Source organism: Xiphophorus maculatus, chromosome 4, assembly GCF_002775205.1.
Source record: "Xiphophorus maculatus strain JP 163 A chromosome 4, X_maculatus-5.0-male, whole genome shotgun sequence".
Taxonomy (NCBI): domain Eukaryota; kingdom Metazoa; phylum Chordata; class Actinopteri; order Cyprinodontiformes; family Poeciliidae; genus Xiphophorus; species Xiphophorus maculatus.
In genome coordinates this window covers 31,574,915-31,592,581 of record NC_036446.1, presented here as the reverse complement: position 1 = coordinate 31,592,581, position 17,667 = coordinate 31,574,915, and the positions used below count along the sequence as shown (strand labels likewise).

The 17,667-nt window shown below is 42.4% G+C and overlaps 1 protein-coding gene across 1 annotated transcript in view; it reads right to left on the bottom strand.

Annotated features, from left to right (window-relative positions):
- Positions 1-10,925: 10,925 nt before the first annotated feature.
- Positions 10,926-17,667, bottom strand: part of mmp15 (matrix metallopeptidase 15) — a 31,924-nt gene continuing 25,182 nt past the window's right edge. The window contains exon 10 of the mRNA XM_014473700.2: positions 10,926-17,618. Within this exon, the coding sequence (XP_014329186.2) occupies positions 17,110-17,618 (509 nt within the window). The 3' untranslated portion in view covers positions 10,926-17,109. The remainder of the gene's footprint in view (positions 17,619-17,667) is intronic.

The window sequence follows — 17,667 nt, the reverse complement described above, 5'->3', positions numbered from 1 at the left end:
AACTTGGAGGATACCGTCAGAGGAATCCTGCGGGCCAGTGGGCAGGATCTGATGAAGCAGCCGGAACGAAGCCTGAGCAGGCAGTGAATGAGTGGGAGTGATGGGGGGGGGGTGAGATGAAACGAACCAAGAAGTGATGTTGCCATGAAAAAAGATGAAAATGTGTTAGAATGAGAGCAAGCAGAGGCGAGAGCAGAGAAAGTTCTTCTTCCATCAGTAGAGGAAGAAGAAACTGTTCCTAATCCAGTCAGGCGAACTGATTAGCAGCTCATTAGAATCGGCTGTACATGGTGATACACTTCCCAAATTAATTTGGCCTTATCGTCACAAAACAAACGAGTTTGGACAAATAATTCCGGCGCCTCTGCTAATCTAATGTTGCTCAGAATAATATTTCTCCAAATAGAACCGTGTTCCCTCAAAGCAACGGCTTCTTGTTAAAAACAGGATGTTGGCACTTCTGATCTATTTCTGCTGAGAGAGCAGTAGATATTCCTTATTCTGCCTCGCAGCAATCCTGTGCAGCAGCAGATGCAAAGTAATGCTGAATGTCAAATGACTAGAACAGCACTTGATGGCTCAACCTCATTCCCACGGGTGTGTTTAGTTTGTGGAGTGCCCATCTGTCTGCAAGTAATGGGGCATTTCTGTCAAAATGTTGAATGCGGCACCTACAGGTAGTTTGACTGGGAGAGCTTTATTGCGCTGCAGCGCTCGTAGAGGGAACGTTTGGATCAATACACATATTTGGGTTTTTTTACTTCAAGGAAAAGATCAATATCACTTTCACATCTGAGCAAAAACGTGCTGTGCAGAGGCCATTAGATGAAGATAGTGTAGCGCTCAGACTAGCAAAGGTCATCTGTCTGGAGTCATGTCCAACCTTCTGAGATTGTGACTCATTTGAGCTGGTTGTCCATTTATCCAATGCAAAGTTTGCAAAAGAGAGAACCTGATATTTAAAGATCAGGCACAAATTTCAGACTTACAGAAGAAAACACACACACAATATCAGGAAGAGAGTTGTGGAACAACTTCAAGATTTCAGCTGCCGCATTCATCTCTTATTTAGGGAGTCTGGACTTGGAGTGACCCTCACAAAGCTGGGATCTCAATCAATCAATCAGGGTTTTTTTTGGATGGCACATTTCAGCAACAAGCGCTTTACATCATAAACACACACAAATAATAAGTCATAAAGCAACAAACAGTCACCAACTGAGAAAACAGCAAACAAACATTACAGTTTGCCGAGAGCCATCATCAAAATTGTCAATACATCGGATACGTTGCTTTTAACCTGAATGTTGACTCAGATCTGTTGAGTTAGACCAAATACTAATGAATTATATGGAGTTATGAATTTAAGAAAAAACTATTCTGCATTTCTCAAATAACAATCATTGTGGTAATCCTAATTGTTACAAATCAAAGTAATGTGTCTTCTACTTTTAGCTACACAGTTTTAGTTTTGTTTCACAGAAAAGGAATTCAGCTAAAGCCTCCATGCTTCTCATTTCTCCTCCATTCTTCTGTTTGCTGTCTGTCTGCTAGCTTGTTTAATTCTGTACTGCTCCTTCTGCACCTGCTTGGTAAACATGATGGCATCTCCGGAGCTGCTGGAAGACAAGCCTCCACTCCCGTCCACAGCGGTTGGTCCCTCTAGTACTGCATTGCAAGGGGCCACAACCTCCACATGGTTCCTCCTTAGTTTCACGCAGTCATTGTGTACATAGGTGTGGTTGTCGGCGCCACCCTAGCAGGTGTTGTACATGACTGCACAACGTTTGGAGAATATTGTATCCAGATGCTAAGTGCGTCTCTCTGTGTGTTTGCAGCTTTAATAAGTACCAGCTGCCATAAACTTGCAATAAACAGTTTTTACACACACAACCAGCAGCTGGGAGGCAGATGGACCAAGATGTGTACCAGCCCATTCCATGCAGTGTGAACAGGTTTTATGTCCAACGGATTTCAAAGCTCAAGATCACAGAAATATGGTTTTGCTCTGTCAGTTTCTAGTCACCACCATTAGGGTTCATTTTAATCCTGTTCGAACATCATCAACATCGCTTTCTTAGATCAAAGACCTAACAAACAACTTCTGTTTACCGGGGTACAAGGACTAGTGGCCAATGAAAACAAAGCAGGAAGTACACTCTCCACACGTAATAAGTAAAATTTACAGCAGTCTATTCTGTACGTTTCACTTTAGGACAATTAGGTATAAATGCTTATTTGTTATGTTATATTTTGTGCTTGCAAAACATAAGTTGTAAGATTGTTTGGCTTAAGGCCCCAACATACTCGGGCGCACTTCAGTACGTGGAGGTCTGCGCGGACTCGAAGCGGACGTCCGCCAGACACGTCCGCCCAAGGATAGATTTTTATGGCGTCGCACAGTAAACCGCCCGGCGAGAAAACGGTGTTCACGTCGAACTGTTTTGTATGCGACACAAACTGGCGACGTCCTCTGGACAAAATGGGCGCCGAAGAAAGTCTCATCGAGAAAGTCCGATGAGACGGACATACTGTAGATTACTGTAGATAGTAATCTTCAGTATATGAAGCGTCTTTGAGCGAATATAAAGACTTCCAAAGAGTAACAAATTCATGGAATGAAATAGCCCAGACCCTTGGAAAGGACAAGGCATTTTGTCGCAGTAAATGGAAGTACCTCAGGGATAGATTTATAAAGTCAAGAAAAAAGATGAGAGGCAACAATGGGACTGGAGCAAAGGGAGACAGATGTCCCAACTATTTCTATACGTTGTCCTTGCTGGACAACTTTGTAAAATGCCGGGAGACGGAAACTAATGTGCCTGTTGAAGTAAGTATTTGCCAATTTTAAGATGGTTAAGAATTTAAATAGCTATTAAAAGGTTGTCATACCTTATAAAGTAAATAAAATGATTAATTAAATAAAATACATTTATTAAATCAAAGTGAATCATAAAATAATACGTTGATTGGATTTATTGTCTGCCATCAATATGTAATTTTACATTGTGTACATAATTAAGACTTCAGTAGCAGTTCCAATGGGGCGACTTCATCTGCTTGCTCCAGCAAGAACACCAAGATCCATCTCCACTAGCCAGGAAAAAACACTGCCAGCCTGCTCCGTGGAGTCTGATGCCCCAAGAGAACCATCTCTCTGTTCTGCTCTGACCAGAAAAAAGAAGGGAAAGAAGAAGGAACGGAGGGACGATGATGATGATTTGAAAAAGAGACCAGCGTGGAGAGGAGAGAGCCTGGAAAGAGGATTCTGAGGAGGCACGGTTTGCCTCTACGGTGACAGAGATGCTAAAAACGTTGCCTCCAGGAGTCAGATCACCGGCTCAATCCCGCATCCATGAGCTCCTTTTTGGGATGGAGCAAGAATATGTCCATCAAAAAAAACTTACATTCATTGGAGCCACTGTAGTTGTGCAGAATAAATACTAAAAAATACAACAACAAAAAAGTTCTTTATCTGATGTTATTGGATTCTACATTGTCAAATGTGATTTATTTAGAAATTTGAAATTGTGTTGTTAAAGTTTTCCTGTTAAATGTATGTTGTTATTTTGCACATTGTTATGAGAGTAGGTGTAAATGTAAATACATTTTGCCCCACGCAAATACGTAGTTTTTATTTTTGTTTTAAAAGACACACAAATTGTTAGAAATCCAAATGTTTATTATAATAAAAAGACTTAAAAATATATATAAATTGATTCTAAATTTATTGAAAGTAAATCACACAAACAACATGTCTCTTCTTATTGTGGCTTGTTGCCAAGGCACCAGACCGTGTGGTGATGAAGAGTCCAGCAGGCTGTTCCTCACTGCATAAGCTGTTCTTCCCGCATTCCTTGTCTTGCTTGTTCTTCTTAATGAAGATTGCAGATCATTTCCTGCAACCCGTCTCCATTCTCCTATAGGAACGGGAAACAAAAAAAGGTAAATGTTATAATGGCTGTGGTGTGTTTTAGAGATGTGCTATAAACTCTGTACATGTGACTCTAATCACCTGGCGAGACGTGGCCTGATGGAGTGTCAGTGTCCGTATGGTTTGTGGGGATGTACTGTCTGCAACCAACCAGTCTACACATGCTGTAAGGACATGGACTGTCTTGAATTTTTGTACGCAGCCCCAACCCCAGCACTGCTGTGAAGACTTGACTCAGACACAAACACTGCAATAACCTTCACTCAAACTCAAAGGCTTGTGTTGTTCATCTGTCCCCTGTGATGTTTTTCTTATTAAGTTTATTACATGCCATCACTTTTATGAGTCTCCCCCCCCATGGATTGGGATAATAGCTTTATCGTAACACAGGAATGTTTTTGTAAGAATGGACTTTGAAACGCGTCCACCAAAGACGGTGTAAACACAAGACGTCCACCAGGAGATTGTGATAGGCGTGATGATCAGGTAGATTTCACTGTGGATCCCGTAAGGCAGTAAAGTTTTCTGCACACGACGCCGGCTTATTCAAGTCACATCGATGTTAACGTGCATATTCGCCCAACATGCCTGAAGGAAATGCAACAGATTTTCATCTTAAAAGTTAATAAAACAAATGAGTATCAAATGAGAGATCTGTGAAGCAGTGTGGAACAGAGTGAAGTTGTGAATATGCCCCCAGCTGCGATTCTGTCCCGTCTCTCCTGGGTCTGCAGAGGTCAAAGGTTCACAACACAATGGGTTGTGGGAAGTCTGGCGCTTGGTTTTTCTGAAATCAGCTGTTTTAGAAAGTAGGTCAAAATATTCTCCAAGGAAAAAAAAGTGAAAACTACAACAGTTTCCAAGCAAACCAATCCATTCTCACACATTCTATAGATATGCAAAACATAATATCCAAAACACCTTAATAGATATTTACAATACATCTAGTAAAATACACTAGCTCTCTTCATCGTTATGTTTGCTTCGAGAAAAGCTTTACTTTTGTGACTTCAGTGTCCAAGTTTTAATCAATAATTGTGTTGAATACTGAAATACGTGTTTTTGCAGTGTTGCTTTTGAGAATTTACAATAGTCTCATAATTATACATTAGAACGAATATGTAAAAGAAAATGGCAGAGATCTGTTCGTTTTATATCAATTTCTCTGACTGCGGAACAACAGGAAGTGGTAGGAGGATGACGGTTTGTTTCTGTCTTTTCGGACAACATGCTGCTGGCTCCACCAGAGCTCTCACAGCATCACACAGTTCAAAAGAAAGTTGCGTTTTGAATGTGTCTATTCCATAGCTCTTCTGTAAAATCACAGACTAATATTTCCCAAAATGCAGCCTGCGTAGCCGCTCTCAGGAAAAAGGGGCTTGTCGTTTCAATGCCGGCGTCTCCTCTGATTGGCTGAAAGGTGATGACCGCCATGGCTGAGTTATGAATGTGTTATGTAACTGTTTACATCTGTCGCTGCCATCATTTTAGTGACTTATAATCTCATTCGTTTTCATTTCTTTATTAACGAAATGAAACACAGCAATTGCAAAATTGTGTTTTTTCAACAGTACAATATTGAAAAGGTTTTCGCACATTTAATAGAAACGCAGCTACTGCTATGACTTGAGGTGCTTTCACACTGTCATATTTTCCGTCAGGCACATGGTGTCTCACACTTTGTCCTTCGTGACATTTCTTCACCACTTTCTTATGTTTCAGCATCCAACGTCATTTTCATTTTAGGCCACACATAAAAGTAAACAGGAAACCATGATAATTGGTGCGTCCACCACCTTAACTCACAGTTGGTTCAGTAAACTCAGTCTGATCAACGGTGTCAGGTGACCTCACCACTATTAAAAAGTCCCAGTGTTTGCAGCAGCGCTGCGTGGGCGCGTGCAGCAGCACAGCGAAGGCCCGGGGCCCATCCAGCTGTGTCTGGGTGAGGTTTGGCCCCAGGCTGCACCTCTGTCCTGACAGCGTTTTATAAGCACCAGGAGTGTCTGAAACATCTCTCTGCCAAAGGTTGCATGAAGACACACTGAAACGATTTGTGGCACAGATGTTTCTACAGTATTACCTCATTTTGAAACATAACGAGCAGAAGGATGGCACAGTGAGAGGAGAGGAGAGGAGAGGAGAGGAGAGGAGAGGAGAGGAGAGGAGAGGAGAGGAGAGGAGAGGAGAGGAGAGGAGAGGAGAGGAGAGGAGAGGAGAGGAGAGGAGAGGAGAGGAGAGGAGAGGAGAGGAGAGGAGAGGAGAGGAGAGGAGAGGAGAGGAGAGGAGAGGAGAGGAGAGGAGAGGAGAGGAGAGGAGAGGAGAGGAAAGGAGAGGAGTCTTTAACTGTTGAGTATCTGGTTTTAATGTGCGGCACAAGTCAGTACACCCCAACTGATTTGTCAGCAAACCTTTAGCTTTCTTTCAGAATGAATCTTTACTTTGAAATACTACTCAACAAATTGATTGCAATTTATGTTTGCCAATTTGTACACATAAGAGAGGATGTTTCTTAAGAAATTCTTTCTAGACCATGTCGTAAAAACAAGCTAATGAAAGTCTCAGGCTGTGATCACGATGCTGGCAAAAACATCACAAACTGACTGGCCAAATGTGACTCTTGGCATATTTTTATGGCAGTCTGAGCAGCACAAATCGGATTCATTTAATCAGAGGTTTTTCTAAGCACCTTAGGCTATGTTCACACACCAAGCAAATGACTTTTTTCACAATAGTCTCAACGGTCCCACTCAGATCTTTTTCACCCCTACAAAAAAAAATCCCATTTCTGCCACTTTGATGAGGTTCTACATCGGATATTTCCATATCCATTGTTGTCAAAGCTTCTGCCTAAACAGTCTCGTCACATTTAAATCTGATTTTTACGTCATTGCCATGAGACACGTATCACGGTTCTCTACAGAGGTCGAGGTTAATGCGCCACAAAAACCCGATTCTATTAATTGTTCTTTATTTTTATTCGTTTTTTTGTGTGTTATGATTTTGTTCTGTCTGCTGCCACAGCTGAAGAAAGGTGAAAATCGACCCGTTCTTACTGCCGTAAACAGAGCAACGGATACAAAACAAGTATGAGCAACAACCTGAGAACGGAGGCGCGCGGCGGCCATATTTACATGTGATGTAATCTAAGTCATGCTACTGCCTTAGACTCAGAATTATATTTTAAAATCATAAGTTTAAAATGTCGGTTTTTTCTCATAGTTTTAGTGTTAATATTATGTTAATATTCATTATTATTTTGATTTTCAAATGTTTAAACAGTTTTTCTTATTTATGCTGAGAACTTCATATGCCATAATGACGACAGCTGAGCTTATTGATAAAGAAAAGAAAGACAAAGAAAGAAGAAAAATATACAAACAAGAGATTTTAGTTCAGGAACAAAACACTCGGCGAGCATTTAGTTTCTGAAGCATCGACTGCACCCAAGTTTTACAGCTTCATAAAGTCTGGATTGGCTCTCAGTATGTCTGCAGTCATGACAGTTAGCGGTCTTCTGCATCTCCTTTTGACTTAATAGTTAAAAGATGGTGAAGTGCAGGCATTAGAGAGAACCCGTGACTTGTTTTTATTTACAAGTGTCAGCAGACAGGTGTCTCAGCTGGACCTCATTCAGACATTTACAGCTAGCCGTAAGCTGCACCAGCTAGCAATTAACTGCCTCTGTTTTATGTGTGCCGGAAACACGAGTCATGGGACTAAATGTAAGTTAATTTTTCAACCCAGAGTAAAGAGACGGCTGCAAGCAATAACAGCGCTGTGCACGGTGTGCCTCGTAACAACCGGAACAGGAACGCTTCAAACAGAAAGACATGCACGCCTTTTATCGATCTGTCTGAAGGAAAACCAGCCCAAAATTCTCTCTTTTGTTTATAGGATTACCAATATTATTTCTATTTGCTCGATGCCACAATAATGAGAGAAAGAATATGTCAGGGATTTATTTATTAATTTAACGTCTACAAAATTGAACATTTATACATAGAGTGATTACTGTCTTGTTAACCAGATGACCTTGTGACCTTGTTAAGACGCAGGCTGAAGCTGGTGAGACAGAGTGAAGCACATCCTGTCCTGACCTGGACTGAAAGACCGCTCAGAGAGGAAGAAGTCATCAACCCAAAGGAAACATTAAAAAGCCAAGCTGCAGCTCGCAAAGGGACAAAAGCCTTCATTTTTGGAGAAAGAACATCAGAACAATTCATCATTAGAGCTAATGACCGTTGTTGTATTTGGGGAAAAAAAGAAGAAAAAAACCCAGGAATGATTGTAAACCTGAGAACATCATCCCATCTGCTTTGCCGCAGGAGGAAATGGCACACATCCTAAAATAGATGGTGTCATGAGGAAATGTGGAAATACTGAAGCAACGTGTAAAGATATCAAACAAGAAGTTAAAGCTCAGATACTAACAAGTCTTCCTAATGTCCCTCAGCATCCAGTCAGAGGGGTTTAAAGATCACAAAGTCATCTAGTTATGCAGATGATTCACAGCTCTACGTTACGATGTCACCAGGTGACTCAGAGCCCATCCAATCACTGAACAGATGTTAAGAACAGATAAATGTGTGGATGTGCCAAAACTTTCTCCAGCTGAACAGAAACAAAACTGAAGTTATTATTTTTGGACCTAAAGAGGAACGATCTAGAGTCAATGCACAGCTTCAGTTACTGCAGCTGCAAGCTTTAAATCAGGCTTTAATCTGGGTGTAGTGATGAACTCTGACCTGAACCTCCAGAGACACATGAAGGCAGTTACAAAGTCGGCCTTCTTTGTAACTGAAGAACATTGACAGTACTGAAGGACTAATGTCCCAGCAAAGTCTAGAGAAACTCATCCATGTATTTATCTTTAATCGCATTGATTACAACAACTTCTTCACATCATTTATTAATGTAACATAAAGATAGATCACATCACCCAGTTCTAAAGACCTTTCACTGGCTCCCTGTAGCTCAGAGAATAGACTTTAAAATCCTGTTGTTAGTTTATAAATCACTGAACGGTTTAGAACAACAACACATTAAAGATCTGCTGTTGTTGTTTCAACCTTCCAGACCTCTCAGGTCTTCTGGTTCTGGTTCTGCTCTGCATCCCCAGAACCAGAACCAAACGAGGAGAAGCAGCTTTCAGCTTCTACGAGCACCACAAATCTGGGACAAACTTCCAGAAAACTGCAAAACAGCTGAAACACTGCCGTCTTTTAAATCAAGGCCAAAAAGACATTTCTTTAAAGTTTCCTTCGCTTAACAACTGTCTGGCACATCATAGTCTGTTTTTAAACCTGCCGTCATTTTTTCCTCACTTTGCCAGTGTAATAAAATGTTTTTTTGCTTGTTTGTTGCTTTATTTTTCTTTTAATCAAGTAAAGCACTTTGAATTGCCTCGTTGCTGAAAATGTGCTATACAGATAAAATTTGTCTTGCCTTTCCTAGGAGGCTGGGTGCACCACCCTGCAGTGTCCTCCTCCTGCACCACTACTAAGGAGACATACAGGATTGGTGTTGGGGTGGAGGAGACTCTGGTATCAGCTAACAGTGGGGGTCTTGCACACTCCTGCTGCTCCTGGTCAGCAGGAACCGAAGGTGTGGGTATAGCCTGGGGGTCTCTGACTGCGTCATTGGCGTCGTTAGGATCCTGACTCATTAGGAGTCTCTGCTTCTCAGCCTCCGTGTTCCCGTTCAATTTTAATAAAGGATGCAGGTTGGTGAAAACTGTACAATTCTGAAATGGTTTTCTTAGGTCAAATAATAAGTTCCTAAATTTGATCAACACAATCATTTTAGTTATGCTGAGATTTCCACCAAACTCCTGATTCCACAAGAGCTTTTACATGTTATCTCTGATGATTGGAAGCTTAACGTATTTTTCTATATGGTCAGACTTCCTTTTGTCAGTGGGTTAGACTTTATGTTGTTATTCATAAAGAAGATTTTTTTTTACATCCCCTTCATCTATATATTTTTTTATTTTTGCTTGATTAACTCTTATTAGCAACATATGAATAACATGAAGTACATAATATCCAGAAACATTGATCCATCCATCCATGTAGATAGATAGATAGATAGATAGATAGATAGATAGATAGATAGATAGATAGATAGATAGATAGATAGATAGATAGATAGATAGATAGATAGATAGATAGATAGATAGATAGATAGATAGATAGATAGATAGATAGATAGATAGATAGATAGATAGATCGATCATTTCTGAAGTCCATGTGACAAAACGTGAAAAGGTTTAAAAGTTTTTAATATATTTTCAAGGCACAGTAGATGTTTATATTTCATGGTGTTTTTTGTTTGTTTTGTAGTGATTGGTTTTTATTTTCTGGGAAGAATGATAATTAAAATGGGTAAATTTGGCATTGATTATATTGATTGTTAGCCCTGGACAGAGACACGGGAACCTCCTGACACACGCCTCTGTTAGTCTGATAATTCTCTGAGGGATTCAGATGAAGACAAAGGAAGAATTTGACATGACTATTAGACAACCGGGTCAAATGAGGCATTTTTTCTTTTGCTGCACATTTAATCAAACTCCGCTGCTCTGTGTTGCAGTTCCAGTGTTGGGATAAAACCCTCAGTGGTGCAGCAAACAATGAATTTCCTCTCAGTGCGATTCCTGTGTCGTTTTGGTTTCTTACAGGCTGCTTAAGCGGCTCGCTGACTTCCTCTCAGCTCATGTGGCTTCCTGGCATCCTGCCAGCCTGTTTCACCCCCACCGTAAAGCTTCCACTGCCTTCAAGACCATTCTGCTGCCTGTCCCGTGTGAGACAGGAAGCTGGGCCCTCCTGGACAGTGACCTCACCACAGGAAGAGAGGAGGGTGTGTGCTCTGTGGGTGTGTGTGTGTGTGTGTGGAATCGTAGTTTCTTCTGATAAGCCCTGAAGCATTTTTGCTGCTTCAGCTGCTCCACAGACAAGAAAAAAAAAAGCTTAGAAAACCATTCTTCCTTTTCTCAGAGCACTTTTTAATGTGTACATGTCCAGCATGGCTTGTTAACACACTAAACTAGAATTGAACACAACACAAATGTAAAAAAAAAAAAGAATCTAACAAAAAACGTAAAAACACATCCAAAATATTCATTGGAATGCTATAAACAATGAAATTAAAACACATTTTCCTCATCATTTCATCCCAGGCACAGATGAAACTGAAATTCTTTATTTTACAGAAAATAACAGAAACAAAGAGTCAAACGGCGTGAAGCCAGTCTCTACTGTAGCTGCAACTAGAGGATAGAGGCAGTTTTATTAGGTCGCCTGCCCACCAGTCTTGAGTGTCCTTATGAGGCACGATGATCACTCATCTGTTGCCCTCTCAAGGCTCTGAAAGTCATTTGGAAGCCTTGGTTTCTGTTCCATTCCCATGGAGGGTTAGTGGAGTGGCCATTTAAAATGAGTGGTTTCCAAGTGGATGGGCTCAGTGAGCAAGCTGAGGGGCATTCTGGGAAAACAGGAGGATCTGGGCAAACCGCAGTCCTCTGGGGCCCAACCAATCTAGACTACAAAAGCTGACTTAAGTGAAAAGTGAGGCAGTATGTTCTTCGGATCCTTCGCTGTCCGCCCGTCTTCAGCGGAGGTGTGACGACAAACACAGAGCTGCACGGAGAAACCGGCTGATGACCGGTCAATGCACTGGACACCAGCGCTACCTGGTCACACCAACAAACACTCTTTGGCGTGGAAGTTGCTACTGACGGAGGACGAGTCAGAGTTGTTTACCTTCAGTGTCAGTGAAATGTTTAGAAATAAAATTGGAGGAAGAATAAAAGACAAATGAAGACGATTAAAAGGAAACATTTTGACTTGTTGAGACGTGTCTGCACTTCATTCAGGTCAGACAGGAAAGCTGGACGAACTGAAGCGACGTGGCTGCGTTTGAGCTGATTGATGTTTGAACCGCTCTAAGTTGTGGAACATGCTGTATTCAGAAATATTGTTAAAGTTGAGGCTCAGTGACAGAGCTGTTCTGGACTGGACTCTTGACCCATGTGCTGCATGTCGTCCTCATATCTCATCATCTTTCCTCCTGCTGAGCTTCTAGTGAATAAGAGCCACATGTACCAAAGGAAATGTTGGCGAGCTTTTGGGCATTTCAGGGTCTAGAGTTGCTAAGGAACACACAGAAGCTGCTACTAATGCAATGCTAACAACAGTAAAGGTGTTTTGACAACTAGACGTGGAACTCTTAAGTATCCAGACCATTTTTATGCCATCAGAGCAGACGTCATGGTGAGGTGTTGGCTCAACAAGCCCCTTGTACCCCCCCCCCAAAAAAACCCAATAAAATAAATGATAAATGCGAATATGTTATTAATAAATGGCAGACCTCAGCTTAGCGGAAGCTGGATATCTGATACAGATCTCAGATTGGTCCGCCTCTAACTGCTGCCTTCTAAATAACGGTGGAATGGAATCGGAGGCGTCAGGCTTTCTGTGCTGAAAGCTTGGCGGTCGGGGCTGAGCCAGGAACGCTCACAGCATGCCGTGTTTACACAGAGACATCCTGAGACACATGACGGCTCAGCATGTCCGAGCCTTCCCCACGCTGGCATCTGAGACCCTCAGAGTGAACCGACTGCTTACTGGTCCAGGCCTTAAGGAAAGCAACAGAGCCGACAGGTAGAGTGTTTGTTTAAGCAAATTCCGTTACAGCTGATCTTAAAAAAAAAAGGCCGTAACGGTTTCCCAAAGGGAAGGTTGGCTGAGGTTGGATTGAGGGAGACAATAATGTTTTTGTGCGAGTGTGCATCCAAGGAGAAGGAGAGAAAAATGGAGGGAGGGGAGAGAGAGAGAGAGGAAGAGAGCAGGCCATTGTTGTGATGATTCCCCCGGGCTTCCAGGGCCAGGCATGCAGAGGGGGTGGGAGATTTACTATCAGAAAATAGAGCTCGCTGATGGAGAGTAGGGCTGATTAACTGAACTCTTCAACACGCGCATCAATCGCCTCAGACAAGAGTTCGTTCGATATTTCTCTCGTGCTCGGTGTCCGGAGACAACGAGTGGGACGGAACAACGAGAAGCTGCTGAAACTGGCAGAGCGCAGCGATCTGTGAGGCGCGTCGGCTCGGTCAGCTTTCTGCTGGCTCTCCGCTCTTTAAAGTGGTTGTTTGGAGGTCACAGGAAAGGCAGATTGATGAACTCTATCTGCTACTTAGTGTCTAATGCGGTGAGTGTGCACTTTCTGAGCCTGTCCAGACACAGGGATGCCTGAGTACTCGCAGATGTCCCAGCTGGACCAATGGGAGGGGAGGACAGGAGAGGACGGTGCTTTTAGCGCTGATTAGCTGCGTCCGCCAACCACTCCCTCTGACAACTTATTAATGATGAGAGGGAGGAGAGATGGACACAGGACACCATTTCTAGGCAACCAGGATTGACTTGCCTTAGATCAATCTCCAGGTTCTTGTCAGGCTGAGTGTCCTGTTAACTGTTGAGGTGTCCCACCAACACAAGCCTTCAACCTTAACACTGCAGTGGGGCTCAGGGTCAACGGCCAGACTCAAAGCTATTCCTTCCTCTTCAACCTTTGCACATTTTGTTGTGCTGCAACCACAAGCGTCTACATATTTTACGATAATTTACTGCTATATGGTTTAAAACTTAGGTTAAGTTTGGTTGTTTTTTTGTTGTTGTTGATACGCAAACATTTTAGTCCTTACAGATTCCCACTTGGTGGCCAGAAGACCTGAAGCTGCAACTGCAGCAAAATGTTGTTCCTCCGTGCATCGACATCAGGAGCATGACGCACTTTTCACATTTACTTTGTGATGGTCTGTCACATCAAATACCAAAAAGACACTGAAGTTTGTGATTGGAGTGTGACAAAATGTGAAAAAGTGCAAACAGTATACAGGAAGTGGCTTTACTTAAGCAGCGAGTGAGAGTCTTAGTGACTGTGAGTTTCCAGGACCCTGGCAGAATTTCAAACAAATCTGCCTCCCATGGCCCCTCCTTCTTTTTTTCTCCTCTTCTGTCCAGAACTCGTTATTCCTGAGATCTACACTTTGTAGCCTCAGGGAGGCAAAGTCAACGTCCTTTCCTCTGTCCCCTCCCCCCTCCTTTGTTTCAGCTGTAGGACGGTCAGACACTCCCCGATTAGATCTGAGCAACCTGACGAAGCTCCACCCAGCACTCCCCATGCTCCCTCCTTATAGATAAGCCTTTCTTCCTTTGCGGTCAAGCTTGACCCAACAGCTTGACTCACCTTTAGATGCTAAATCAGAGAAATGATAAGGAACAATTTCTTTCAGAGGACCACAACTCAGAACCTCCACTGTCACATTGTGGTTTAGCAGTAAATCTAACACCAAACTGTAAGCTCATTTCACAACCTGAATTAGTTATTTTTTAGTAAGTCAGTTTCCATGTCAAGAGACAAAACAAACCGTAACATATGAAAGGTTTTTTTTGGTTAGCAGTCTTCCTTTCAAAGTGTGAATAAAACTTCACTTTATCTAAAAATCTAATTTGGCTACAACTGTGCAGAGGCAAAATAAGCAATTCCACACTTACTGACATGTTTAATTTGCCCTGCAGGGCTGATCCAATGACTACTTTACAAAGACTTCATCCTTTGTACTTGCAAGGTGAAAAAGGAGCAAGGAGCTTTCCAATACCAGGGAACTTAAAGGTTTAAGGGAAAGGTCCAGGGGGTTAACGGCATTTTGTGCACACCTGCTGTTTTTCATGAGGAGGATTAGCCTGTGCTCACATGAGCCCACCCTGGTGTGTCCAGATACCCCACTGTTCTGACACCAAGATCGCAGGTCATCATTCTTGATTTGTGCTCGACAGACAGGCTGTTTGGGAGTGTGTGGAACATTAGCTGGGCCCTGCTACGGTTTAAGGTTAAGGTTCTCTCAGATAATGAATACTCCCCCTCGTGTACAGCACAAAGGAAATTCCTGATTGTTGACACAGAAGAGGCAGACTGAGGATAAGCCTGTCCTGAATGTAAAGGGAACAGGTTCTCCTGTGACTCTGTTTACTCTGTAGGACAGAGAAGTCTTTATATTTGTTCCCATATATGGGAAGAAGTATGGTCCAGCCAGCTGAGAAGCAGCTAAAGATTTGCTTGATAATACTCAACATTTACTACAACCTGAGTCTTATTTTAAGTCATGATTTCTAGATTATGAGATTGTAGATCTGTAATTTATTCATCACTATTGAGAAAAGCAGATTAATGCCAGTGCTTTCCAAAAAGACCATATAAATATTAGAGTTTTAGCCTGATTAGCATGTTTGTTTCATGCTTTAGATGATGCAAGACATCTGTCGCAAATGAAATTTGCCCCTACCCTAATATTGCCTGTGGAGGTTAGGAGAACTACTGACACAGTGAAGCTTTTCTGATTCACTTTGAGGAACTAATGACATGCGAAGCTAAAACAAGCTAACAGACGTTAGCACACAAGTGGATGTGTTTTGCTCACTGTTTTTTACAGCTATGACCATATAAAGTAGAATCCTCCTAGTTGGAAGCTAAAGGCGTTAAACTTTACCTGAATTGTGTTGGCTTTATGAGGAAATGTAGCAGAAACTACAACGGCTGGCAGTCTTTGTCTCTATGACGATTTTTTTTTTTCAAATCTAACAGATGAACAGCACAAATATATCTTTTTTTTGCTGAAGACAGATGACAAGCGAAAAGCTGAAACTAACCAAAGTTGATTGAATATAATAAATTAATTACACAACATAATTGTCATTTTTGCCGTGATTTTGTTATTTCTGTGTGTTCCTATTCATCAAACCACAAGATGGAAATATTCTGCTCAATATGCTTGCACAAATGGGATGTACAGTATGTTTGTGCAAGCATATTGAGCCGAATATGCAAACCCAGTGACGGTCAACAAGTGACTCATTATATTCTGAGATTTTATCTAGTATAGCTCACAGTCTCACTACTCCAGTTATTTTTATCCAAATAACTGTAATGCAGTTATTTGAGAAATGGTGAAAAGAAATTGAACTAAGCCTTTGGAGGGGGACGGTACCGACATCAACATCACGTCAAAACTAAGGATGAAAACCACGGCTAAATTCATTTAGCTCCTGTTTTCTTTGACGCTGTTCACCATTTCCTGCCATTTCCTTTAAAATGTAATGGAGCCCACAGCTCCTCCATTGTGGCTTCCAGAGCACAGATAGTGGCTATGTATGAACTAGACCACTCGTCGATTCAACACCAAAACGAGAGGTTTCGAGAAGTCTTAACTTGGAGCTCATGTTTCCTGCTGAAGAATCTCAAAGATGTCTGGATTCTAAAATATCTGTCAGCATGAACGTGGTGGATTCTGTTCAAAAGAAAAAAAAGGGAAACCATGGGTTCACCAAAGTCCACCTGGTTCTTTCAACAACCCTGTAGAGCAGATGAGCAGGTCCGAACTTTTTTTGGGGGGAGGGGACTATAGTGATCAATCATGTAAGAAAAGTCCAAAACCACGATGGAAAACACCTGTCCTGTAACTGCCTGACTCAGAGGGTTTGAGCAAAGCCTCACGTGAGATACAAACACTTCCTGAACCTGTGTTAACCATTTCCAGTTAAACCCAGCAGCATGTGTTTGATACACTACACTGCAGACAACCATCTAAAAGTGACGACAGAATTGATTATCAACCAAGCTTCAAGCCCAGTGCTTTGTCTACACATGTTTGCTAACCCTTTGTAAGATGACATAAGCAGATGTTACGATATCCTCAAACAGAAAGCCCCGTTGAGATTCAGGGGAAGGAGGAGGGCCTTGCAGAGAAGACAGAGAGCAGAACAGCTTTCCTGGTTATGAACTAATAATAACAACATGAAGTCTCACACAGAAGGAACCAAAACAAAACAACATGAAAAGAAAAAAAATGTGCAAAGTTCTGTCATAAATAGACTACAGTCAACGCACTGTAGAGCACCATGGGCGAAGGGAGGTGGTTAAGGTGGTGTATCAGTGTCTCTAAATGTAAGACATAATTTACGTTCGCTTGTAGTTTTTATCAGTACTGGATCAGGATGGATCTACCGCCACATTTACTAAGAGCTGCAGGAACCACTGAGCACAGATGGATCACCAGAAAGAGGTCTGGGTGAGAGGAGCGGAGGTATGTAAAGTTCAGAGCCTCCTCAAGCCAAGGGTCAGACCCAGTCCTGAAGGGAGCGCTTGCAGTGCACCAGCAGCCGTGGCGTCCCTTTGCTCTGCAGCGTGTTGATGATGGCGTAGATCAATCCTAGGATGCACATCACCAGGACCAGAGGGATGGTCACCATCAAAATGTTCATGGTTCGTTCCTCGCTGTCGTCCACCTTCAGCACCACGTCTACCTCATTGGTGTCTTCTTCCCGACCCTCAATGTAATCTTCGTCCTTGTCCTTGTCCGAGCCTTTGCCCTTGTCAGAGTCTGTGCCTTCGCGGTCTGTCCCATCCCGTCCTTTGCCCTTGTCCGCATCACGGCCCGCGTCTGGGTTGAATGGTGGACGGTTTAGGTCTGGGTACTTGCGTCCGGAGTCGGTGTCTCTGTCGGGATCCAGGTCCACACTGCAGCCCATGAAGTCTCTCAGGATGGACTTGGGATAGCCTGGTTCGCTCTTCATACGCTGGTTATCAAACTTCCAGTACTTGGTGCCCTTATAGAAGAAGGTGTATGCTGGAACATGCAAAAACATCAGAATGTGTCACCATAAAAAGCACGACAG